This window comes from Pempheris klunzingeri, chromosome 21, assembly GCF_042242105.1.
Source record: "Pempheris klunzingeri isolate RE-2024b chromosome 21, fPemKlu1.hap1, whole genome shotgun sequence".
NCBI lineage: Eukaryota > Metazoa > Chordata > Actinopteri > Acropomatiformes > Pempheridae > Pempheris > Pempheris klunzingeri.
Window position 1 is genome coordinate 11806080 of NC_092032.1, and position 27683 is coordinate 11833762.

At 41.8% G+C, this 27683-nt stretch overlaps 3 protein-coding genes across 3 annotated transcripts; 1 reads left to right on the forward strand and 2 right to left on the reverse strand.

Moving 5' to 3' along the window:
- The first annotated feature begins 748 nt into the window (after nucleotides 1-748).
- On the forward strand, nucleotides 749-9919 carry mybl1 (v-myb avian myeloblastosis viral oncogene homolog-like 1). The gene is made up of 16 exons (XM_070853107.1): nucleotides 749-805; nucleotides 3467-3566; nucleotides 3766-3837; nucleotides 4145-4237; nucleotides 5014-5234; nucleotides 5332-5533; nucleotides 5629-5703; nucleotides 5993-6103; nucleotides 6905-7144; nucleotides 7238-7624; nucleotides 7732-7871; nucleotides 8030-8144; nucleotides 8323-8436; nucleotides 8607-8711; nucleotides 8906-9097; nucleotides 9652-9919. The coding sequence occupies exons 1-16, from the start codon at nucleotides 783-785 to the stop codon at nucleotides 9775-9777; spliced, it is 2316 nt and encodes a 771-aa protein (XP_070709208.1). The 5' UTR covers nucleotides 749-782; the 3' UTR covers nucleotides 9778-9919.
- A 5596-nt stretch (nucleotides 9920-15515) lies between these two features.
- Nucleotides 15516-18321, reverse strand: LOC139221048 (SH3 domain-containing protein 21-like). Its single transcript, XM_070852951.1, has 5 exons — nucleotides 18255-18321; nucleotides 17954-17985; nucleotides 17270-17437; nucleotides 16497-16588; nucleotides 15516-15771 (listed from the first exon to the last, which is right to left on the reverse strand). The coding sequence occupies exons 1-5, from the start codon at nucleotides 18319-18321 to the stop codon at nucleotides 15516-15518; spliced, it is 615 nt and encodes a 204-aa protein (XP_070709052.1).
- Nucleotides 18322-20272: 1951 nt separating this feature from the next.
- rrs1 (ribosome biogenesis regulator 1 homolog) lies at nucleotides 20273-21847 on the reverse strand. The gene has a single exon (XM_070852950.1). The coding sequence runs from the start codon at nucleotides 21827-21829 to the stop codon at nucleotides 20798-20800; it is 1032 nt and encodes a 343-aa protein (XP_070709051.1). The 5' UTR covers nucleotides 21830-21847; the 3' UTR covers nucleotides 20273-20797.
- Nucleotides 21848-27683: the final 5836 nt, after the last annotated feature.

A 27683-nucleotide genomic window follows, 5' to 3' on the forward strand; every position in this document is an offset into this window, starting at 1 on the left:
AATGCGTGTTGCTGACTATTTATACAAAATACAATCTGAGCACTGTGGATTAGAGGGTTATGATTGTTGTTTTGACTCATCGAGCTTGCCTCCAGTGAAACTGTGGTGCACCTACAACCCCCAAAAGGGCCTCCAAAAGTCCCCCGCTCCCCACCTTGAGTCACCACCGCCTTCATGAAAAGACCCATTCTGCTGCAGAAGGTGACAGTACAGTTGTCTAACTTAACACCCGCCTCCTCAAAGTTTCGACCAATCAAACTAAACCTCCTCCCACTTTCAACCAATCACACACGAGCCTCTCCTCATTATTAGCCAATCACTTTCGAGTGTCTGTTTCAGAGCCACATTTCTGACCAATCAGAGGCGAGGCCGCCTGCGCAGAGGGCTGGGCGCGAGAATCGGCGGGATGGACAAAAATCATAACGCCACATAGAAAAGTACAGACTAGTGAGACAGAAACAGCCCGGACGGCGAGCAATGAAAGTAAAGTGTTAGTCTCTCCTACTTCATATTTTTATAGTGCTGTTTTCCCTTTGCGAAAAAATACCGGAAGACGAAGTGGCGCCTTTCTTTGGAGAGATGTTATGGACAGTGACTGAGACTTTCACAGAGAGAGCGTAATGTTATGGACTGTACATTAAGTTAGCTCACCGGCTAGCCGACTAGTGCTAGCAATGACTAACAGCGATTTCTATGGATAAACATCTATTAATGCGGGGTTTTAGAAAGCTGCCAAACACAGGTTCGTCTTTAAAAAAGGTTCAATCATCCTACCGACTGTCATGGACAACGTGAAACCACGCAGGTAAGGTACCGGCAATAATAATAATAATATTAATACAAGCTTGTGTCATTATGCAGTTTGCTTTCTGTTTGCAGTCACCAGTGCTTCTATGCACCGCTGGTAAAAAAAAAAAAAGAATAACATGAGATAGGTTCTGATATCTGATAAAACAGCGTGTGCATCAAGTTTAGGCTTTGACAGAATAACTTATTCTGCATGTGCACCTGCGCAGTCTAACTAACGAGGTCCACCCACGAGATTTATGATTGGTACCGTTAGCTGATGAAGGGCCCCAATAGTAAATACATGATATTTGATGGTTAATAATAATCTGCCTGTACGGATAGTGCAAATTGAGCATGATACTTTAAACTCGTAAATCCCGAAACAAACATTTTAAACACTGTTGTTTTCTAAGTTTTGTTGGAACAATGCTGTATAGACTACCTAATATATTTACTATGCATGGGAGGCGCGCTGCCCAGAGCAGCACTTATCTAACAGCAGCATCCCTGCAAACACATTGTGACAAGTCAGATTGTTTGCAACAAATACTTTTTTTTTTTTACTGGTCAATAAAATCTACATCAGATAGCATGTCTACAGCATCTGGTCTCTGTGGAGCTTTGAAAAAAAAAAAGCCAATGGGGAAAATGTACCTAACAGTTTCCCAAAGACCTTCTTTGTTTTTCCAAAAAGCTACAGAAAATACCAAACAAGTGTTGGTTTGGGATTAGATTTAGACAGTTATTCTGACTTGTTAAATTATGGTGATCAAGGTGGCAGCACATTGATTATTTACATTCAACAACAGGCAGGTGCATATTAAATAAGGATATTCCCCATCAAGTGTTGTCATGAGCTATGCTTATTAATGTTAAAGCCCACAATTAGGGCTGAATTAAATGATTAGTTGATCAACATAATGTTAATTGCCAACAAGTTTGATCATCAATTATTCTTTTTAGCCATTTATTGAGCAAAATTGCTGGTGCCATCTTATCAAACGTGAAGATTCTAATTGTAAAATAATTTTTTGGGTTCTTGACAAGCTGTCTGAAGATGGGACATTGGGCAGTGGGAATCAAAAATGAAAATAAATGTTGGTTGTAGATTTAGTGATGCATGCATGAAGCAACTGAACTACTAACTATTGAATTAAATTTTAATGACTCTTGCACCACATTCCCCTACTTGTCTTCACAGCGCAAATCCTGTATTTTACAATATCCTATTAGTTCAGCTGATACTTCAATTGTTCCTCTTACAATTTTGATAATATATTCTTATTGATTATTATTATTGCTTTATAAGGTTAAGTGGGTAAATGATGTGTTAAACAAAATGTGAGGAGGTTACGTAATTCTGCCTGATTTTTGAAACTTTTTAAACAACTGGACCGTTAAGGCTTTGCCATTCCCATGACCACACCCCAGTGCACCGCCTCCTCCATCTCAATGACACACACACACGTACACACCTCTGGAGGTGAAAGAGTCTGTTGATGTAGGATCGCCCCTTTTCCTCCAGCTCCCTCACTCCCCTCTTTCCTGTTCAGCCATAGGTCCAGACACACTTCCCCACTTCTCCATGCTCTGCTGAGGGAATCAGGCCACACCAAAATTCAAATTCAATTGCCATGTTCATATTTCCACACTGAAGTTTCTACGCAGTCTGATACGAGACCAGAGGAAAGCACTGCTTTCTCCTTGTGTGTGCAGTTAAGTGTGTACGCGTGTGATTGTAATGGTCTCTTAGGAACAGATTACTTAACTTCTCCTCCATTTATTAAACTCTCCTCTGCTACCACAAAGAAAGTGTTGCCCAGCAGCAAGTTTCATGGGAATACAGACGTACAGTGCTGGCTGCCAACTTCTTGTGTCATCATAGAGGAATTTTGTGTTCTTGTATGCAGTTATTCATGAATACAAGTTGTTTCTTTCTTTCCTTTTTATTCTGTAAAGATTTATCAAAACCATAGTCTGTCACAAATGCACACTATTTACATTTTATAGTACATTGTTATATTTCTACATATCATACAGTCTTTTGTAGCCTGAACTCAGCATTAGAGGTGTCAGAGTCAATACAGTAGCATTGTTTTAATCACTCAGTGAGCAGCATTTAGCATATTTCTTAATTCTTAAATCTTGTTTTGGCTGTGACCAATGAAAAAGGACTAATGATCAACCACAACCTGTGAACTTACTTGGTAACTGACAATATAAATGTTAGGTTCTAATACTGGTCCCTGTGATTATGTGAATATTTCTGTATCTCTTTCTACACCTCTTTGTGCATACATTTCAGAAAGGTACAACCCCATTTAGTTAAACTAGGAAGTTAAAGAGGATAATGTGTAATGGTTAAGTACTCTCCTTTACACTGAGAGCTTGTGTGATGGCAGGATATTAATTAGAAGTAGAGGTCTGCAGAGAGCTTGTTTTCATTTGCATTAGCATTTATTTTTATTACTAATCAGGTTACAGTTTTAGTATTTGAACTACTAAACGAAACTAAGGTAGTGATACTGGTGCCTGCATTAGCAGTTTCCATGCAACACCATATTCATCTCACTGTTCCTGCTTACAGCTACTGACCTTATAAAGAACATTTTTGGCTCCATTGATAAAATCTGCCTTCCTTTTACTCCCTTTCCACATCTGCCCTATGTGGTTTTAGCAATGATGAGGATGAAGAGCTACACTCCACAGACCCAGAGAGTAAAGAGAAGAGCAAAGATAAAAAGACCCTGTGCAAAGTAAAGTGGTCCCGAGATGAGGTGAGTTCCTCAGAGGCACAAGTGAGGTCTGAACCTTGTGGCTTATTTGCGAATAAAAATATGTTTAATAGTGTGTGTCAACTCTCATCATAGTGGAACCTTAATGAAGGTGATCAGTGTGTTAATGAAGATGACAGACGTTCCTTAGTAAGGACACTGTGTTGACTTTCAGTGTCTCTTTTTTCTCCTGTCTTTTCAGGATGAAAAGCTGAAAAAACAGGTAGAGCAGCATGGAACTGACTCCTGGAAATTAATATCAAACTTTTTTCCGGTAAGAATGTAATATAGTATGTTGGTATTGTGTGATGATGGAATTTAGAATAGTATTTTACTGCTTTATGTCATATTGGTTCATATATGTTTTTCTATTCTTATAGTTTATAACCATCCAAATATTTTTTAATATTATTATTATTATTATAATTAACATTGTTACTCAATAGGATGTTATTAACAGTGATAGTAAGTCATGGGTGCAGAAACTGAAGAGGCAGACTTATTCACAGCTGTCAGGAGTGAGTGTAACTGGGAGGTAGTGGTGTGGTGTAATGAGGCGCTGTGCTTTGTGTCTGTCACAGGGGAGGACAGATGGCCAGTGTCAGCACCGCTGGCAGAAGGTGCTCAACCCAGAACTGGTGAAAGGGCCCTGGACAAAAGAGGAGGATCAAAAGGTAAAAGGAGCTGGGAGGTTCCTGTTCTGGATAGAAAGAGGGATGAGAAAATAGGTAAATGATAGGGGATACAGGGGGAAGCTGTTGGAGAGCAGCTTAGTCTAAGTGAAAGAGCGCAATACAAACATAAATGCCACTGTATGCAAAGTATCATTTACCTCCAGACTAACAGGGCTGTGCACATGCGCAAGCTTACTTCCCGCTAAAACTTTCTTTGCTTTAGCTTTTCTTTTTTGCAAAGTAAATGCTCCACTACGTCATCCCTAATAAAACACAGACTTTCCAAGTCACTAGTTTACAGCTCAGCCCTTCTTTGTACAGAGCAAAAAGCTCTAATATCTTCCCCAGCTCTAAGATGAACAATGCATTCCTTAAATGGATCACGATCCTTCAAGAATGCCAAGAATGGTGTCTCATTCCTCCAACATCTTGGCATCACAACAGAAACACAGAACTATCAATAACAGCCTGTGCTGCCAACGATGATGTCAGAACGTTTTTTTAGCCTTGGTGGAAACAGCCAAACAAGCTGTGCTGTTCCTGTCAAAGTTTCCCAAACACTGGCCCTGCTTTTGCCTATAAATGAGAAAAGTAAAAAGATGTGATTTCTCTCTTTGTACAAGCTTTTAGTTTGAATGAATCCCATTAGGGCCTTACTCCATCCATATATATGGATATATAGATAAAAGATGACATAGAGCACTAGCAGTGTATAGGTTCTAATTGTCTGATTCAGAAATAAAATCTGTCCACTAAATATCCCTTCTTTTGTCCAGGTTATTGACCTGGTACACAAGTATGGCCCCAAGCGTTGGTCAGTGATCGCTAAGCACCTCCAGGGGAGGATTGGAAAGCAGTGCCGTGAAAGGTGGCACAACCACCTTAACCCAGAGGTGAAGAAGTCTTCATGGACTCAGGAAGAGGATCGAATCATCTATGAGGCCCACAAACAGCTTGGCAACCGCTGGGCAGAGATCTCCAAGCTTCTTCCTGGACGGTAATATAATGTTGTGCACACATTGCTCATCTCCACTGCCAGTTTGAGTCATGAAAGGGGTAATTTTCTAAAATGTTACTGATCTTCTCCCCAACAGTACAGACAACTCCATCAAGAACCACTGGAACTCCACCATGAGGAGGAAGGTGGAGCATGAAGGATACCTGCAAGATGGCTGCAAGAGTTTCACCTCCTCTCACACTGGAGCAAAGAGACGTCACCACAGACCGTGTCCTCCAACTCCAGCGGAGCCCCAGCACTGTGATCGCAGTCCCCTGCCTGTACCAGGCCCCAACCAGGTCCACATCCCCTCTGGACTCCATTCTACATTGTGTTTTGATTTATATGATGTCTTTATATTGATTTTATTTGAATATAATTCTCTGTGTTTTAGATGGGGGGGTATCCTTATGACCCTCACAGTGGACACTTGATGGACAGTCTTCCAGATAATTCTGGCTTCCTATCAGTGAGTCTTTGTGTATTTCTTTGCATGCTAGTGGGGAAAAAACTTGTCACATTCTTTATTTTCGGGACTTTCTGTAGTTATCCTTGTGATTGCTAACTCTGGACTTCAAATCAAACACTTGAATGTCCTGTTATTTTCACCTAACAATTAATATCAGATAAAAGGGGGCAAATCTCAAATGCCCTCGTAAATATTTTAAGTGTTAAGTCTGTTTTTTGTCTGGTTTTCTTAACTTCTTCCTTTCCTCCTGTCCTCTCGACCTCTCCTCCCTGACGTCTGTTTATTACAGCCATCCTGCCTGGATGATCCTGACAGAGAGCAAAGAATTAAGGAGCTTGAGCTGCTGCTTATGTCAGCAGAGAATGAAGTCCAACGACAAATGCAGTGCAGAGGTCCATGTGTAAGAACACACTCCTGATGTGTGTTTGCATACTTAGTCAGCATAGCCTGCGTGTGTTTGTAGCCTCTATACACTGTAAAAAGCCATTTTTTAAAATTAAACGTTATTCTTGAGTTCTACGTCTTAGAACACTTGTTTATAGAAAATTCCCAAATCCTATCTCCTCAGTGAACTTTTCCTTGCTTTAAGAAAAAGAAGATCTTAAGACTTGAGACTAAAAAGCTAAGTGTGATGGACTTTTTGCAGTGTATACATGTGTGAACAACAATGGCGCACACGTATGTGTGTCTGTAGCCTGATTTGCTGTAGTGTTGCTATAGTAACTACCTTCCCCATCTTGCTGCTCATTGAGACTGGCCTGAAGCTGTGCTTGGTATCCGCCCTACCTCCCCCCCATTACCATCGTTCTAAACATGCTCCCTCATCCCTCCAGTCCTCACCCCCATGCTCGAGCTCAGCCAGCAGTTTGAACCAAACACTCTCCTCCGTTTCTCCTGTTCCTGTTCTGTCCCTCCCCGATACTGTTTTTACATTTAATTCATTCCATTCATTTAATATGTCATTCTTCGCAGTCAGTGACTTAATATGGAATGATTGAATGGTGAAGATTGGACTGATCTGTTGTAGTGTGTTGTAGTCATCAATGTTTTTCACACCTTCCTGGTCACAGATTATTTCAAAACTGATGCATTTAGAATAATTTCACTCAACATCTTCCAATCTCACACCATTAAATCAAGCGCCAGTCTGCTGCTGGAGCCAGAGATCTAACGGCAATGTGCTCTCATCCTGCCCCCTCAGAGTTTGGAGCAGTACTCAGCCTGGTCCGACAGTGTGTCAGATGACACATTAACCACAAGTAGCAGCAGCCTGGAGGAGCAGGCAGAGAGAAGGTCCTGGAGGGGCCCTGAGATCCCCCAAGGGCCCCCACCACAGCTTCCTGTCTCCCCAAGCAAGTTCCTGGCTGTAGAAGCCAGCACTGTGCTCTCTACCCTGCAGACCATACCAGAGTTTGCAGAAACCATGGAGCTCATTGACTCGGTAAGTAACAGAAGGAGCACAACAGAGAACAAACGTATCTCAGTATGAATTTCTTGACGAAAAAGTCATGAATGTATTAAAGATCTATTGCAGATGTGTTTTGCTCTGCAGGACCCGGTTGCATGGAGCGAGGTAGCCAGTTTCGACTTGTCAGAGGCAGCAACACCGCCCAGACACAACCAGGCAGGCTACACCACTCTCCTACAAGAGCGGACGATTGACAATTCAATGAGCTACACAGTCAACACTCCGATCTCTGGTCGTGATAAGAATGGTGCTCCGTTTGGTGCGGGCAGTGTCACCTCCCTGACTCCTACCAACTCATCCAAACTCACCCAGGCATCCAGCGGGAGGAGGAGGAGAAAAGAGAGGGGGGAACCATCTCCTTTGTGCGACAGGACCTGCTCCTCCTTCTTGGAAAATATCTCAAATTCTCCCAAGAAAACACCCACAAAGTCACTGCCGTTCACCCCCTCACGAGTAAATGAAATCTATTTCTTCACACACCTAATCCCCAGCAGCTGGTTGCATGTGCTGAGGTCGGATTGATCATATGCCTAATATGCATTGTCTGTCTGTTTCCCCAGTTTTGCATCATATCAGGGGCGGAACATCTGAACCTGGATAACCCTGCCCTCACCTCAACTCCTGTGTGTGGCCAAAGGTGTCTCCTCAACACACCGCTCCAGAAAGAAACCACACCTAAGCACCAGAAAGAGAATGATGGGTAAATAAATATGTGAACTCAGTGTACATCCCACAAGTGCTGGCAGGACAACCGGCGTGCTATGCTTTGTGGCAATTTTCCACAAGAATCTTTCATGTTGATTAGATCATCAGGAGGAGAGTGCACTCTGTGAATGATATTATCTGTCAACTTTGCAGTTCACGGACCCCCAAATTCCGTAAAACCATCATGATTCCAACCCCGAGGACACCGACTCCCTTCAAAAATGCTTTGGCCGCCCAGGAGAAAATGCATGGGCCACTGAAAATGGAGGTAAGAGGTCACATGTACATTTTACCTGTATGTATCTTGCAACAGTTGTGACCATGCAGCCATGTAGCATGTGCTGTAGCAATTTGGATATTAAAGCACTCCAACCCTTTCTGATTTTGTACTGTATATGACTGCATGATCTTGTGGTTATATTTATATGTGTCTTTGCATTTTTCAGCCACAGCCATTGGCATTTTTAGAGGAAGACATTCGAGAAGTTCTGAAGCAGGAGACTGGAGCAGACATTTTTAACAGAACAGACATGCAGCCAGACTACAGAGCATGGAAACATGTATGTGTCCTTTCTTCCATTACTGAAATATACCATACTGCTCTCTGTTATACTTTAAAAAATAATTACAGGTATATTAATTTATGATTTTGCTGAGGTCAATCCCAGCTCTGATCTAGATCGAACCAGAGCATTTACTGTTATTTGTGTCTTTGTTATTTTGATTTCAGATTGATGGCCCAGCTAGAAAGGTACGTAAGTCTCTTGTGCTGGACACCTGGGGGAAAGACTGCCTAAGCACCCAACTCTTCCAAGAGCAGCTCAACACCGCACAAGTAAGTCATGATACTGGTTTAAAGTCAGTGGTTTAGATCCTGTGGCTAAATGAGAAAACTAACTCCTGTTACCTATTACTGATACAACGTACAAGACATCACTTCAAAATGGTAGTTTGTATGAACAAAGCTGAGTATCATCATTATTTGTATTATTAATTTAGTTACTCTGTTTATTGAACCCCATCTGTCAGGTGACAGATGAAAGTCTACTGACAAGCTCTTTACTGATCACCCCAATCCCTGAGCAAGAGGAGTGTAGCCGTTCTTTGACTTCTGGGCGAGAGGAGCCCTCATCAGTCCCCGTGCATCCTCAGCGCTTTGCTAGCCCCCGGATGAAGAAGCTTCTTGCCTCCTACAAAGCACCAAAACATGCAACTGTACAGGTACACATCTTTAAATAAAACCATTGATGAGGTTACCTGCATAAAATAATTTTCTCTCTCAGTCTCCCTTTGGCATTTCTTAAAACTTCCTTGTGGACTTTTCTTGTAAACAAGCAAAAATTCTGTTTACTAAAAAGTTACTCACCAAAGCTCACTGTGTGATGTGCTAAAAATGTGTCAAGTGCATTTCCTTCCACCCCTCGAAAGCCATTTTTTAAACATTTAAAATCCTGTATTGTTTGCATCCATGTTTACTAGCTTGCTGTCTTTTTCCCTGCCTTTTTTAGTGCATTGCAGCATATCTCAGTACGGTACCACCACCTGTAGATCAGTGGAATAATGTGGAGTCATTAGCAGGAATGTCTCCATGCATGAGACAAAGAAAGCAGGAGCCACACATTTAGTGAACTGATCAAAACAGGGAACCCTTAAATAGAAAAAAGGGAAAATGTTAAGATATACATAAAATTATACTTTTTCTCCATGAAGTTTTGCACAATTAATGGAAAGCTACTTTGGCAAACATTGATAACTGCTGCTTGCCTTCTCTGCAGGTGAGTGAGTGGGAAGCGGTGGTTTATGGGAAGACAGAAGACCAGCTGATCATGACAGAACAGGCCCGTCAGTACCTGAACCCTTACCTGTCATCTGGCTCTACCTCAAGGGCCCTTGTGCTTTAAAGCCGCCCCCCAACCCCAGCTGCGCAGGCAACACTACCACATCCGTCCAACAACCGAAACCTCCACTGAATCGTGTAAGAGACAATCCAGTGAAGACAAATGATTTTATTTTTCTTTTTGAAGCAGAAATGCACTGCCAAGGACGTCCACAAAAAGGCTCGGCTGCTGGTTTTGTTTTCAACGCATTTCTAGGTCACCGCCCAAGTAGTTTCTTGTACATAGGTTTGGTCTGTATTTTCATTTGAATACACACAACCTGGCAACACAAGCGGCTTTGTACAGATATGAAAAGGCTAGAATATTTTCCTCTGCACTAGTCAGTCATGTTGAAACAACCTGCACATACAGTAGGCTGTAGAAATAGTGTTTATTACTAGCAGTGGCTGCTTCTGAGTTTTATATTGTTAATATATTGTTTAAATGACAAGAAAGACATTTTATAATGTAACGCTACTCACTGTGTATCTCCTCCAGCTTGTTTTGCTAAACTGCCCCATTGCTGTTATCACATAAAAACCACATACATGCAAACTCTATTGACACAAGTGTTTTTGGAAGCACGCCATAGGTCTTTAACACAACACATACAGTACAGAATATGATGTTAACAATTGCTTTGAAATTAGAGAAACAAAAATGCAGTTACGTGTTTTTTTTGTGACAGCAGTGTTATATTGCTGAATGTCTCTCTGTGGCGATGTGAAGTTTTTGAGGATGGAAATGAGAAGCTGTCAGTATTGCACTACTGAGTTGATTTTGCTGCTGAGAAAGGAGCAGTGTTTTTAAGGGCAAACTGGATAGCACTTGTGATGGTATCTTTTTTTTTTTTTTTTTTTGTTCAACAACACGTTTTCTTTCCAAGGCCATAGTGTCTGTCGAGACATCGGTTGAATGTATTTCATTGCAATGTACATGTGTAAGAACCTCACAAATGGAAGGGTACCTTAATGTTTATTTCTGTTTGCTTTATTTATTATCTGACAGCTCTAAAGCTTAGATATTAATATAAATCGGACACCATGAGCTTTTAAGAAGTTTAACTTTGCTGACAAAACAGCCTAAAAACCCTCACTTGTTCTAAAGCAGTTCTCCCTTATGGAGGATGAATTGTCACCATTGCTTTGGTCAGTCGTTTCGGTGTGTCATGCTTGATACTGGCCAGTTTTCATATCAGTGTTCTACAACAAGCATTTGGTCGAGAAGGATTTCCTTTTAACGTGAAGGCTGAAGGTTTTATTTATTTAATGTCCTACTAATTTATTTATTTCTTAAAAAAAACACATTTAAGAGAAATTATTGAAGAATTTTATTGTCTTTTCTCTTTCAAAATCAGGATTGGGCTACCATTCAGTTTCATTACTCCAAGTTAGAAGAACCATGCACTGCCACTAATTTAATATGTTAATTTCTTTTCTTGATCAGGCAAGATCTAGCATATAATCATTGTGTAGTTGTATCTGTGATCTTGTAACATATAGATAGGACTTTTTTCCTTTGATTCAAACATGTTCTCCGCTGTTAGGTAGCAGGACTCCATCTCCGACCTCTAATCATAGACAAATTGCACTTTTTACTCATCATTTTAAATGTTTGTTCATTTTGATGACGTAGCTCGTGTCCTTATTTTTTTGTTTTTGTGTGCGTGTATGTGTGTGTTAGACTGTTGTCTCCTCATTTTGTTATGAATGCTGACATTAAGATCTTGCTGCTTGATTTTAACATGTCCTTTCTCCTGTTCTGCTGCAGTAATGTGTGCTTAAAAACACTACATTATAGCCTCACATTAAACTCTTTTAGACAGATGGTTCTGGACAAAACAGGTAACACGTCCTATTAGATCCAAATCTGACCCCTGCAGCAGCCAGTGTGTTAACAATTTTATATCCTGCTGAAATACCCTCAAGCAAAACCCCAAACCAACACCAGCTTACTCGTGATTTGACATTCTGCATAAGAACAAAATGCTAAAAATATAATGTAAATATGCACAAATTTTGAGTGTGACTGAAGAAATCTACTGCACTGTGCTTCCTTGTTAACGGGCTGATTTGTGTCATTTTTAAACACCCTTAACAAAATGTTTTTTAATCTGGTGAAGTAACACTACAGCTATAAATGGTCTTCTTTGTATTATTGGCATTAGTGGATCCAGTATTAGTTATAATCTGGATTATCCTGCATTAAGCATTTGGGTGAGAATAAGAAGGGAATCTTGTCAGGGAGTTCAAGTGGAAAGATCAGGAGTATACAGTACACAACTCTAAAACGGAAAGTAGACTAACATCCGCATAAGACATTTGTATTGGAACATGGTGGCTGAGATGTGTCAAATCTGTATATAATTGTGTTAAATGTTCTGATTGTTGGTTTGACTTGTGTTTGTACATTCCATTTGTTAAGCCCAAATTACTATGTTTGTATGTTAACAACATTTGGCCATGTAACATCATAGGTTTTGAGGGAATTAAGTACATATACAGGATAGTAGCAGCTGTTATATACTACTGTAGTTATGCATGAGCAATACACAAGATGCTGGACTTTGCTTTAATTAACGAGGTGAATCACAGATGTAACACTCGCTCTATATTTTGTAGCATTTTCAGTTGAAATCATAACCATGGTACCATAGATTTCTGCCAACTGTCTTTGTAACCGTGTACTTAATTTGGAAAAAATAAATGCATATGTTGCATGACATTTATGGCATTTGAAATTGTGTTTGTCTAGATTTTTCCATGGTTTTGAAATCGAGCAAAGCTTTCTCCCTTTGCCAATAGCCCCTGTACAAATTAGTGTATCTTACATGGTATTTCCCACATAATAAAGATTTCTGATGATCCTTTAGTTTTTCTGACATGCTCACAGCAGGCACAGCAACCTCTTGAGCTCTTGCCAAAATCCTTTGATTCCTTGAAAGCCATTTTCTCAGGAACAGAGAAATGGAAATCCTCTATTTATGATTGTATTTTGTCACTTTCCCCCAGGTGGAGTTGACAGCAATGCAGGTGAATTGTTGAGGTTGAGCATTTACAAATGATAGAGTGGTTAAAGCTGAACCCCCCCTGTCATGTGTGTATGTATATGTTGGGATGCTGTCAACTTGGCCTGGGGTCCAGGGACACGAGCCCCCTCCACCAGAACAAGAGGCCTCTCCACGGGGTCAGCTGCTGGCCCTAAAGGGGCCCACTCACCCATGACTTAATGCCCCCGGGCTCCTTTGTCCTCAGGCCTGTTGGTTTTACAGGCCCATTCACTCAATTGCCCCCCAAACGGAGGGAGGCAAAGAACGTGACGACTTGCCTTATGCTGAAGGAGCAGCAGTGCACACGCATGCAAACAACATGCACATAAACACATGGGCGCCACATGCACGCCATGTCCACTTAATCAATCTGTCCTCCCTTCGCTCTCGTTCTTGTACAAGAGGGCCTTTTGTTCTTGTTTGACCCGCACTAAAAGTTGAAAGTTGTCAGGGACCTTTTGCCTCTTAATTGGTTATTGGCAGCAGCCCCATCACCTTATGCTTCATGCATACATTTACGGGAGGCAATTCTGATATTATAGTGATTTATTGATATGTGGACACGCATCTGTCGCATATAGACTACATTTAGATGTACAAAGCTGTTATTGTGAGATTTATTAAAAGTGAATTATATTTTCCATCTTTTCATTTGAAAATACAGTAAAATTTGACATACCATAGTGTGCACCATCCATTTTTATCATCCAGTACAGGCCTGTTACCCTCTGGTCAGTGAGTTAGCCATTATCGGACTAAGTAAGGTGCGTGTCTTCATTTTCGTGTCTACCTTGTAGACCAAAGACATGAAACAGAGCCTGCAGGCGTCCGATCAAATCTCCCCTACCTCCTTCCTCTGAGCACACACCCAAAAAGCAAGCGCACAAACTCACACACATGCACACACAAACACTGTTTGCCTTTGTGTATGCTAGACAGCAGATGGCAGCCCATTATTGGGCTGACAGAGCAGTCATCTGGCAGGCACCCTGTTACCCCCACCCTTCCTCCTCCCCCCATCCCCCCGAAGACACCCTGCACAACACAGCAAGCATAGGACACTTTTAGGCGGGAGAGTCCAGAGCCCTGGGATGTGTGTGTGTGTGTGTGTTAAAATTGGACCCTGGCCTTTCCACCCTATATAGGTCAGTGTTTCCACTTGTATGTGTCAGCACCGTGTGAGGTAAGTCAGGCTTCCATTCGACTGGGGATTTGTCATGTTTTCTCTTTCTATACGCCTCCTTTTATGCACACATACAGTATGCTTCATGAAGAGTACACATATTATGTTGATTTAAATCCTGCCATTTGGTCAATTTGGTCATTGTAATCTTGTCCAAAGGTAGAAATTAAATGTAAACATGCAAAATTCTCAGTAATTCCTTCCCTCTATTTAAAAGTGAGAGTCACGAGTTCAAGATAAGCCGTAACAGTCATGGCAGCAAAAAGGCCCACTCAGATATTCTCAGAGAATCACAGTTTGCTCACAGGACTGGTGGAGCTGTCTCTCTTTGTAACATTTACACCCTTCCCTGCGCAAGACATGCCGCCCAAACACTGGCCCCAGAGTGACTGCCTCCTACAGCCTTTATTACAAAGGATTATACAACAGTGAATATCAAACGGTGGGGGAGGAGGAGGAGTGGTTTCCCCTACGGAGGTCAAGGCCAAGGTTAGGATTAGGTTTAGTTTTTGTGTCCTCTGGAAGGAGGTAATCTACAGCCCACCCTATAGAGACCTCGCTACAGGGACATGCTGGGAGGCACCACAGAAGAAGACTACATGTGACATCTGAGAGCTGCTTTCACATTGCCGGGGCAACCGGCACAATCCCTGGTCCTTTGGCAAGGCTTTCAGCAGGCCTCAATCACACTTCCTTTCGCTTGAGAGAGTTTTTTTTTCCTCCAGCACTGTTAAATAGGAGGGAGGCCCAGTGTGTTCAAAGGAAAATGAACAGGAGCTGAAGTATGAGGTAATATATTGAGGCATGTTTCCACTGAAATAAAACGATGTTAGTCAGTAAGGGTCTACTGGTTTTATAATCATAATAATAATCCATAGTAAGCAGCCAACCGTGTGCATGTCGACAAATTCATGTGAGCAGATGAAGAAGAGATTAAGAAACACGAATGATGGAGCAAAAGACAATGAAAATAACATTTCTCTTAACTAACAGCATCAAAGTCGTAAAAAATAGGCTATGTTTAATCAGTGAAGGATCACTTATTGCTTCAATGATTGCTACCAACTGCTATGTTACTGCCCTTTGTTACACATATACCTATGATTGCAGTGATTGTAAATCTATATTTTCCAAAGCATAAACCTGGCATTTTATCTTGCAAGGCTCAAAAAAGGGCACAAAACAGCAGCCGCTCAGCTCTCTCTGCATTCAAACTTTCAGGTACCTTGCACTTGTGGCCACACCCTTATCAGTGATGTCACATCAGGCGGACTCCATCGCATGTAATGGGCGAAACACCTTCTGTGACATCACTGATTTGGGTTTGTGCACTCACCATTCATCCTCATGTTTCTAGAAATGCAGCCAAGTCAAAAATACCTGACATGGAAACAAATAGCTGCCCATATCAAGATATTCAAGACCTGTCTTTTCATATTTCAGCGGTTCCTCCGTTCACCTACATCCTCCCCCAACGCAGCCCTACCAAAGTGAACTCAGCTCAGCCACACAGGACAAAGAGGGGGCCTCTTAGTCACCCTCGAAGGCCCCGTTGGTGGCTCCCTGGCATTCACTCTTTTTCCGGCACTTGGACAAGATCCTGTGGAGCAGGCCTGGGGATCTGTGTGTCTGGGGTTGGGAGGCCACAGGCTGAGGCAGAGGGGTCTGGGGCCTCCGCACCAGGAAGGGGCCCTCACCTTGGCCCCCATCCAGCTCCAATGCTCCTCCCCCTCGTCCTCCTCCACCTCCTCTGCTCCCCCTCTTGAGCGCCTGCAGAATGTGTCCACTGGGGGACAAAGAGGAAATAACAAACACAAAGGCCCTGTTTATTCCTCATGACCCAAATTCCACTGCTAGCAGACAAGACAGGCACGGAGCTGTACAGAGGGCTCAGTGTGGTGTGTGTGTGTGTGTGTGTGTGTGTGTGTGTGTGTTTATGTGAGTGTGTGAGCAAACTTCATTGGCAGGCTGTCAAAAATAAATGCCCCCTACTGTCTGCAAGAGAGATACAGTATCCAATCAAACAGCATTTGCTGCAACACTGAATCAAATGCCTTGATAAATATGTATTTAGTATTTTATGACCCAACATAAATATTCCCATAAAATATTAATCATGCTGTCAAACATTTTAATATCCTTTTAGATAAAAAAAGCTGCAAAGTCTTTCCTTTCCCTCCTGCTCCTCTTTGGCCTTAATGAGATACCATCCAATGAGAGGGGATTGACTAGCGTGTGTGTGTGTGTGTGTGCACGCCTGCATGTATGTGTGTGTTTAGGGGGGTTAGTAATCAGTGTGCTTTGTCAACTAATGAGGGACGAGAGGGGCCACCTGTTCAGGGGCGCTGGGCGGAGAGCAGTGGGATGGGATTTGGGGATGGGGGATGTGTGGGGGTTTGGTGGTGGAACAGCTGCTGGGTGCAGGGTGTGTGCATGACGTGTATACATGCACTTGTTGAAGGAGGGCGTGTGTATTTGTTGCTATAGATGCTGTAAGAGTTTAATTCTTACTTTCCATGTCTGCTGCGTACACCGGAATCGTTGTCAGACGCCGAGCTTCTCAGAGATACACTCCTTCGTAGGGCTTTTGGAGGAACATTCGCCTGAAAATAGAAACCATTGAGGTTGTTTTAGTTAAAAATATCCTACACCTGTCCTGGAACAAACTGTACTGGTGCTACTTTTTTCATGTAAAATCACAGTAGACGACTCAAACGACTTTTTATTTTACTTATTTTACTTATTTTACTTACTTATTTTTCTACTTAGACAGTAGCAGCACTATAAAAAGTACTGACCAAACTCTAAAAACACTGGACACCACATTTCCCATAATGCAACTCAGTGATATCTTTCATCAGACCCTTCCTGCATCTTAAATGCCCACCTTTGTCAATTTTTTTCAAACCTTCTTTTAATGCAGGTTGCTGAGATAACCCCAATGACATCACTGTGACATCACCAGGGTTATTTTTTTATCAGACTGTAAAAAGCTCCCACAGAGTAAGAGTAAATTGAACATTGTGGAGTGGACCTTTAGGTAAATAATCACTACTTAATATGCAGTTTTGGGGGAAAATATCCTGAGGTATAAAAGATCCCATTGCTCATAAGGATAAACTGAAGGAGAGACCAGGTTTTCATGGTTTTTAAAACCTACACTGGAGAAACAGAGTAGAAAAGAACATAAAGTACAATGTGCCTTCTAATATTAAGCAGCAGCAGCAACAACAACACAGTCCAGTAATGCTGCATTGCTGAGCTCATTCAGGCAGCCAACTAACCTGGCTCAGCTCCATCACACAGGAGGCGGGGAAGTAGCCCCGCTGGCCGTCCTGCAGCCGCCCAAACCATCTCTCCTCCTCATATTTGGACAGCACCAGGATGACGTCACCCACAGACAGCTCCAGCTCGTCAGGCCAGTGGGGCCTGTAGCTGTGCACCACTACCATCTAATGGACAGAGGGAAACTTACAGCCAGTCCTTTTTTTTTCTTACTTCAGATTGCAAGATGCACTTTTAAATTCTACACTGAATTTGAATCAGATGTGGTTTGCTGCATTGAGTTTTGTTGTACTGACGAAACCTGCAGGCACTGTGGTCTACAGGTCGGACTCAGGCTGAACGGAGAGGATTATGTGTCAAGACTCAGAGATTAACTGCTGTGCAGTGAAATAGAAACCCTAAATCTGGGTCTACTCTTCATTATCTGTTCCTCCTAAACGGGGCCCACGTTTGTCAGAGGAATTAGAAAAATTAAACACTTAATGGGAACACAGGAAATTGACTGACTTTACATAACAACAATGTCAAACTCATATCAATCAAGGCATGAAATAATCACTTTTAATCCATATTCCTGCTCTTTAAACCCCAGCTGATATTGAACTAACAACCTGCAGCCAATGACACGTCTTCAATAATGTATATTAGATGGACATTTCGATGAAGGAGAATGTTTAACTTGCCTTCTCAGCTTCTGCTCTGTATCGATACCTCCCTGTTAACCATTGAGAGAGGAAATGAATCAGCAAAAAACAGGGTTAGTTTTATCATTTGTCATAGCTTCAAATGTGCAGAAGAATTCCTTTACATAAATCTACATAAACAATCTCTACAACCACCATTCAGTAAATGAATAGTCCAGAGGGGGAGAAAACATCCCATCATTCATTAATCATCTGACACTGATGTGCCATCCCCCTCTCACTAACAATGTAAATCTTGTCATGCTACGCCACGCTTGACTGCAGATATGATTGCACTCACCTTGTGGAGCGAGAACGGTGGTGAAGACTTCAAAGTGGTCATTGCTTTGCATGTAGATGCGCTGCATCTTGAAGATCTGACACTTGCACACTGATCGAAGCTCCTGCACTCTCCCTGCACTACCTTTAAATAAACGGGGCTGACTAATCCACTGCAGCACTGACTGGAGCTGGACACGAGCAACAACACGTCCTCCCTGGGCTGCAGCACACAAAAGCATGTGCACACAACACCAGGGACAGACAACAGTTTGAAGGTTGTGGCGGATCACACTGTGTATTATCAGACTAATGGGTTGTTTTGTTTTTCATTTTCCATGATTACAGTTTAATGGACACAGATATGTTTTGAATATTTTTAAGCACGGAAATAAAAGGCCATCTTGACCTCATCCTCATGCCTGTGTCTATTGTTCTTTGACCATCTGGTCACATGTGAGAGAAGTTTCGAGGCCATGGCGCCGCTCGCCTGACGTGGATGAGAATTCATAATTTTACCTCGTCAAGGGTGCTTGATTGATTTAGGGTTATTGACTGTGTCCCATTTTCTAGTGGCCTGGGTGAGCAGAGACAAAGATGAATGGGCTTGGGACAGGGTGGCGGACTGCTCAACAGATGGTGATTGAAACACTGCCCCCCCCCCCCTTCTGCCAAAATACACACACACACACACACACACACACACCTCCCCTCTCCCACTCTGGTGGGATGCAGCTTGGCTGTGGGCTTGTGCCAGCGATTAAAAAGCATCCATCAATAACACCAGAGATCACTCGGGCGGAGAATCATATCTGAGCGATGGACGTTTGCTGCAAACCTCCCACCCTTTTTTTAACGGTACACTGCCTTTAAAAACATTATTCCCTGTAACATATCTACCATGAAAATATGTGCATTTTATTCTCCCAGTGCACTGCAATGCAACGCACTGTCAACAGGAAATAAGGTTGAAATCCTGTTGAGGGCTGTGGATTAGCTGAGTGAACTGAGCATGAAGTGTGTTCGTCTGAAAGAGGAAACACCTGTAAATGGATGAGACAACTAATTAACCTCATTATCATCTTCTTCGGTCTCAGTCGTCCTGCAACACACTTTGTTGGACTCCAGCCGCTCCGGCTCTGAGAGGAGTCTCTTTACAAACAGGCAGCATGTAAAACCACAAACCTGCAGAGAACAAATTCAGTTATTTGACAGAAAAATAGCACTCCAAGTGTATTTAACTGTTTTTTGTTTGTGTAATTAGCTTATGTATGAATGTACTGAAGGTGCAGATTTGGGCTTTTTGACCGATCTGTAACTCTTGTCACGGCTCCCAATTCAGTGCGATGCCTCCAGTCTAGACACCAAGGACGAAGCAAAGCCTTTACATAACCAAAAAAACCAGAGCTAAGCTGCTTAGTCAACCGATCTGATGTTTACTTCTATGAGCTCGGAGCACCTCCACGTTCAGCAGGCGTGTCTATTAAATATTAAACATGCATATGAGGTTTACTTCAGACTTTAGCAGAGATGGAGGTGATATTTTGGAAACATTAGGTTGCTTTAGCTCCTTCGTCACACCACTAATGACATGACATTTAATCTGTGGCTGAGAAGCTCTCGCTGGCCTGAACATGTCAACTGTTTGCTTAATCCTGATGATTATACTTATACATGGTGAAGTATATTCCAGGTGTATGTATTTAATTGGAATTAGCAAAAAAAAAAAAAAAACAGCTACAAGGTCTTTTTTTAGGTGACTTATCAAAAATAATTAAAAATTGTACTGTATACTGCAATAACACCTTGATACCATTTTTTTTTTCCAAATAACCCACAGCTACAGAGTCGTCTTTCCATTTTGCTGCCCAGCTTTACTTAAGCAGCTTTACTCTATTAGAAATGAGTCTTTTCCACAGTAAGAAAAGCACAGGTGTAAATACACTGACGAGTCAAAGTATTAAAATCAGTGTTTTCTCCATCTTTGGATTATTTTTCATGACAACATAACCATCAATACTTTAGCACAACTCCACTGTCTTTATTCTGTTTACAAGTGATCAAAATGAGTCACGTTTTGTGTCTTGAATAAGAAAACATTTCTTCTTAGAATTAAATCTTTCCCCAAAGCATTTCAAATACTTGTTTTTTGTACTTTGCATTTTTTCCCCTCATTATCATCCCATCTACTGCAAATCAGTGAGTGGATTCAATGTTTGTTGTTATAATGCCATAAGGTGCCTGTGCTTTTCCTGCTGTTACACATCTAATGTGGAAAAAATCGAAACATATGCGCTATTAAGAATGTAACTGAAAATAAGGAAGTAAACAGTCACTTGAATTTTAATTAGGCTGCAGTTTTTTTTCATTAATATTACACGTCTGAATCAGTTACTCTCCATTAACGCTGGGACAGATATTTACAGATCTGGTGATGGTGTAAACACACAGTGGAAGAGCCATAGAAAAAGATCCTGGACAGTCCCAACAACAGACCAAACCAACAGTCCGGTCCAATGTTTTGATGCAAAGGCACAAACAGATAAATCAGGATGTTCAGAGTCCTCAGTGCTTCCCAGGCTTGCCTCTCCTCTTCCCTCCCTTCATACCCTTCCCACCCTTCGCTCCCTTCCCTTTGCCTTTTCCTGACATGTTGCCTTTGCGCCCCTTCTTCCAAGCTCCCTTCTTGGATTTGGCCGCGGCCTCCTCTCTGTCCTCCTCTCTCATCTGCTTGTTCACAGCCTTGGTGATGTCCAGCTTGGGCTTCTTGCTGTCCATGAGTTTCAGAAGCTCCAGCTGCTTCTGCCTCTCATTGGAAAAGTCCCCGATGAGGGGCTCAAACTTCCTCCTCTTGCCTGTGTTCTTTGGGGGTTTCTCTTTGGGCAGGCGGTCCTGGAACCTGCCCACGGACGCTGTGGAGGTCTTGGCGACGCTCACGGCCCTGGACAGCTCGTCTTTGGACTGCTGGGCTGCGGGGGTCAGACCCACGCCTGGCACTTTGACCTTCTGCGCCCTGGCGATGTTCTTCAGCCTGTTGAACTCATTTTTGGCCACTCTCTCCTTCTTGGCTTTGACGCGTTTGGCGAACTGGTCCTCATTTGGGTCTGCGGTCTCCGGCACCTCTATCAGCCACTCCTTGGTGCCATCGTTGGCCCTCTTGTAGCCCCAGCGCCTCTTCCACTCCTTCGCAGTTTCATCCCAAACCAAGTTGGTCTTCTTCTTCTTCTGGATGCCCTTCAGCTTGGCGAACTCTTCCCATTTAGTCGGAGGTTTGGGCTTCGGAGGAGGTTTCTCTCTGGGCAGTGGGGTCGCAGGTTCCGGTAGTTTCGCCACTATCACCTCCTCCACCCTCTCCGTGGGCAGTTTCCAGATCTCGTTGATGAGCAGCTGCGTGTTGTCCCGAGCTAGAGACCGCAGGAAGTCCTCCTTCTTCTGCTCTCTGAAGTCCCGGGACTCGATGCGGTTTTTGTCACAAGCGAGCAGGTTACCGACATCAAACTCCAGGTCCAGGTCTTTGTGGACCGCGATGCTTTTCAGTTTTTCCGCCTCTTCTTGCGCCGCTTTAGCTAGCAGCTCTTCCACGCTGCTCGTGGCCATGTTGGTCAGTGCTGTTTGACGTTCAGTCCCCACGTGTGAAGTAGGAAAAACACGGTAAATTACTTCCGGGTCACAGTTTGCTGGGTGAAGTGACACCTGCGTCCACAAGAGGGCGACACTGACACATTTCATTTTATGCAGTGTGCGTCTGCAGGGATTTTTTAAAGATAGAAAATTAATGCAACAATAAATACATAGATAAATACAGCAAAACTATGAAACATAGAAAAACATCAATATCTGAAAAGGAAGAAAAAAAGGCCATCAGTTTCAATAATCTTAAACATTCCTTTCAGACTTACAATAATAATAATAATAATAATAATAATAATAATAATCTTACAATAATAACAACCTCTTAACCTTGCAGAATGTGCAAACGTGTCTTTAATTTTTAACTAATAGACACAAGATGTCACTTTCTTCCCTGAAAAGTCCATTCTTAGTGAGTCAGAAGTCAGAAGCACACTGGACCAGTGATTGTGTTCAAACTAGTTGTGATGTCAAAAAAACATTGTATCTGCATTCATTAAATTCAAATTCAAGAGGAGCACAAAAACATTTTGGGTGTGAGGAGGCTTTATGAGTTTTTTTCTGATTGTGGAGGGACCATTAAAAAATGTATATAATCATATATATATATGATTGACCTAATATCACACTGTTATGGCATTATAGGTAGCCTATTCCAATTCTTTTTTTTCATGAAAAAACAAAATAAATGTCATTGTACCACCTGTTCTGCAGCTTTTGATTGTTTCACATGACCTTCTTCAGCAGATGAGGTTTGCTCAGTCGTCATTGAAGTGCAGCACATTGGAGAACTGTAAGGATTTATTGTCCACGCTGGCTCCAAAGCAGAGTCTCTCAGAATTAACTCTTGATCTTGGAAACAACACTTGACAGAAACACACCAATGGTCATGTGATGCAACCGAAAGCACCAGAATAGCTACTGGTTATTTTGTAAACTGCTGTTTCCAAGGTCAAGAATTAGCTTTCAATTTCAAGTCCAGTATTTTCATTTTATTGTTGAGTTGCATTACTTTTAATTTTGCCATATGTACAGACACACATGTACGTTAGTGCTGAGTAGTTGGCTCGTATGGTGTTTCCTTTCTTTCATTTTATTATCCAAACAGCCTTCAAATGAAAGGCAGTAAAACTGAAATGTCAATGCTTTTTACTTCCTTATGCTAAAAATGAAAGAAGTAAAAAATAATGATTTAAAGGGCATTCTGATTGATCGGGCCATGCAGACTATTGGACAGTTAAATCAGTGACAAAACACTGCAGTGCAGGGACACATCAAAAAGTAAAAAATCAGACATGAAAAGCTAAAATGGAAATAACTTACTGAATGAAAAATAAGTAAAATAACTTACAAAATACAAAAGAATCTGCTCTCAGTGCATATATTCCTATTTCTCAGAATCAGAGATACTTTGGAGGTTTTCCCACCTGAATATACATTTTTTTAAAGCAGTGAGAAACATATTAAAGTCTTCTTTAGTGTTTTCATCTCTGTGAGTTTCTGTGCCTCTATTAATGGCTGCACATCATTTTAAAGTTATGGAGTTGTGATAAACTTCTTAATAGGATTACTATAAGTGTTTTCATGAGAGATTAAATTCACTGAAGTATTAATATCATTCCTTCTCTGTAATGTATTCTGTATGTGTTTATCCCATAGATCCAGGACTCTAATAACTCTATTTTTGTCCTTGTCTCCACTGATTTGGAGGAGATGGAGGAGGGAGGGAGGGAGGAAGAGGAAGGGAGGTGGAGGGGGGTCCCTATTACCATTGACTGGCTGCTGGTGGCTCAAAGACGATGGTGTTATTATTTTGGGCTCCAGTAATTATATTCATCGCCACACTTGCCATGTGAATGCTAACACTCTGACAGGCACAGAGATAAGGTCACAAGTGATGCTGTGTTTGGAGATGTGAAGAGGAAATGCGTAATTAGTGGCCCAAAGTCTCGGTCCTGATTTAGAGAAGGCTATAAGGTCCTCTGTGACGTAAACGTATATCGTATGAAATCACCCAATTTAAACATAGTCCACCAGTTAGCCGGTGGTCTTGCAGCCTGTGTCATCCACTGTCTCCACTAGTGTTGGAGGTTTTCTGCTGACTTTTGATCCAGGGTGAATTCAGCCAAACAGGATTACTTTTCCATGGTTTTTCTTTTGTGAAAGAATACACATCACAGGCCGGATAAAAGTTCTCTATGAGCTGTGACCATGGTGCAAAGTCATTCGCACTCTCACTGTCTGTCTCCACAGCTCTCAAATGTGCTTAAAGGATAAGATTTAGAAATAGTTCTTTCCATATCATACCGCTGCTTTCATGTGAAAATCCTCCTCACAGGTTTGGATTTTTTTTTTATTTGTTCGTTTCAGCCAAAGGAGCTCTGTCCTCTTTACTGAGTTGATTCTTTGATTTTTTTTTCTCCAAGTTAAAGAAAAATTGACATTTTGGTCTTGCAGGAGCATGTTAATCTGACATTGTGCAACTGGCTGAGTCCCACCTGAGGTCACAGGGTAGCTAATGCAGAGTGCAACATACAGTGGTGGAGGAAGTGCTTTTACTTAAGTAAAAATGGCAGTACCACAGTATAGAAATACTCCATTGCAAGTAAAAGTCATCTACACAAGGAGCATCAAAATATACTTAAAGCACTACAAAAGTACTCACTATACAGGATGGCCCATTTTATTAAAATGTGGTATTAATGGATTATAATTACTGATTTTCATGTTGCTGCTTGCGGGGCTAATTTTATATACTGTCAGTAAAACAATAATTACTCTGTACTCAATTACTTGAGTACAGTGTAGGTACTCAAAGTTGTGCAGTATTGGAGTAAATGTACTTTTCCACCACTGGTAATAATGCTAGTAATGTAATAGATCTCATTAATGGGGGATTGCTCATGACATTTTGCAAAGGACCTTAAATCCAAACAATTTAATTTTAATTTCTGTTTTGATAATGTTTTCCATTTGCAGTAAGAAAATAGTAATTTCATTCATTTTTATTCATTTTAACCTGTTCTGGATTACAGTCATCCTGCGGAGGCTTCATCCCGCTTATGATCTGTGTTGGATTTTGCATTTTGGAAATTTTGCAGTTTGTATGTGTTAACTTTAATGTGACTCTTTGTAATTTCCTCTACACTACCATTATGGCCAAGTCTCTCTTGTAAAAAACGTAAGGTTTCTCCTCTGACTTTCAATTAAACAAATAAATACAATAAAATAAATAAATTCCTATTTCTGTCCCTGTCATTTGTGACTGCACCAACAAGCTATTACCGATTTCTGGCATGTATGGCCTAACGTGCTTTCTCCGTGATGTCAGTAATTCAGATGCATCTGCAGCAGGCGATGCCCTTGGACATGGAAGTACACTTTGAGTGTTACTATAAAAATCTCTTCAACACAGGGAGAAAAAATCTATACGCAAGGGGTGAACTTTAAAAATTCAGGTTCTATCTATCTATCTATCTATCTATCTATCTATCTATCTATCTATCTATCTATCTATCTATCTATCTATCTATCTATCTACCTACCTTTCGATACTGGATGAATACAGAGACAAACAGAATTAGTAGTTTGCGTTATTCAAAGGGCTAAAAAGAGCATTCATGCCACATATTTAAGCCTATATAGTGAAAACAAGCACATGCAGCAGGAATATTGCATTTGTTCTATATATTGAGGCTTTCTCACTGTTTTTAGGGATATGTAGTATGTTTAATGTCTCACAGCTATATTGCATGTTTTCACAGAGAAAAATGTTAGTCATGTGTGGATCCGTGTGCTTCTATTTGTTATCTTCATCTTTAAATACCTACTGACTGGTGGCCACCATGATCCAGGAATCAAAACGTGGAAAGAAAGGACATTCATTCATGCAAAAACTCACCCGAGGCTTGAAACTTGCTTCTCCTTCCAAAAGTTGACCCATCAAAGAAAAGGTGAGATCGCTGGAGGGCCACATATAGAAAGGAGGACAAAATAACCTCATCAGCACCATCTTGGCATAAATCTGACGTGATTAGCTGCTGACAGTTTGCCTGCGTATAGTTGCTCTATTATTACATACAGTTCTTTGACCTGCTTGGCTGGAGGACAGATAAGCTGTTTTTTATAACACATTTCTTCCAGGATTTTGATGATCTGTCTGTTGTCTTCAATAAAAAAAATATGCTTTATTTTTCTGTGCTTTACATCAGACAAGCGGGTGCTTTCCCAGAGGGAGGGAATAAATGATTGAGCATGTAGAAGAGGTTCAACGTGTCACTGAGGCATACAGGAGGCTTAGAAATATTCCCCTGAACATAGAGCGAACTATAGATCCATTACTGTGGTAAATATCATGGGTAACAGCTTCACGTGACATGATTTCTCTAAGAGGAATCAATAAAAGGGACAGTCTGTCCACTTTAACCCTAAACTGCTCGTGCAAAAAAATCCACATGACCGAGCTGTTAGCTGATAGGCTTAGGCACTTTTGTAGATTGCATTCACCACTTCCTGTTTCAATGGCGGAAGGGAAATGAGCTTCCTCCTGGTGAACAGAGTTTAGTTGGTTGACAGTTAAGGTCAGAGCCCTTATTGATCTGCTGTGGTTGGGACAGAAACACCATTTGGTCCTGTGTAATGCCTCACAGTCACCTGCTGCTCCCAAACTACCGCCTGCTCCGCGTGGTACCTCACACTCTGGGAAGGACAAGCCAGAAGATAAACGGCATCATCTGGGTTTTTTTGGCAGTGTAGACGGGCATCAGCAAGAGCTTCACTTTGCTGTGTCTCTTGTATTCATTTCAAACCTTTAAAATCATGAGAAGGTGTGTTTAGCTGTGGCAGGTATTACCCAACACTCGGGAGCCAGGTCACAGTGGGTGTGCTGTTTGCAGGTGAGCAGGAATCACAGCTGTGGTCTCCAGGAAGTGCACACCCCCTTTGTCCAGCTGACGCGAGAGAAACAGTTCAACTGCTCCCCAAAACCTGGCTGGGTTCCTAGAACCAACACGGTATGGAGGGAGTCCTTGAGATATCATTCCTCCACATTACCACTGTGTGTGTGTGTGTGTGTGTGTGAGGAGGGGGGTACACGATCATGCAAGCGAGTGCATGACGTACGTGTTTGCGCTAGTGTGTATGTGCTGCAGTGGCTCCATGCTGGATGTTGGAACCAGACAGAGCTGGTTAGTGCCTGGTGTCATGGCAACTTCCAGAGGTCGTCCCTCAGTTTGGTATTCAGCAGCACTGTGGGGGTTTATCACGGTGACATCATCGGATACACCCTGTACTCTGCTAAGCCAGGGCCTGCACCAGGTTGCCTCACAACTTTATGAGAATAATGATGAAGCGATTAAAAAATCTTTTCGTCTTCCTCATCACCAGCTGGCATTTGTGTCTTGGAAGAAGAAGGTGTGGAAGAAAAAGGATAATACATGTGCTTTCTGTTGTATCAATTTTGATTCCTTTTCATTTTTTAACTGCCCAATGTGAGTCTGACAATGTTAGATGAGTGCAGGGCTAAATCAGCAGAGTACTCTTCTCAAAGAATAGTTTGACACTTATGAAAGAAATATGCTTGTGTAAAGCTGCCATCAGCAGCCAGTCAGTTTAGCTTAGCACAAAGCCTGAAAACAGGGGGAAACAGCTAGCCTGGTTGCGTACCTCTAAAGCTAATTAACACAAAAACTGAAGTGTAAAAAAACATGGCTTTATAAGGGACCGTGTGCTTCTGCTTAACTTTTGTAAAACCACAAAGTGTCATTTTTACATTTGGTTTCTGTACTAATGTAAAAAGAAAGAGATAAAGAGATATGGATTC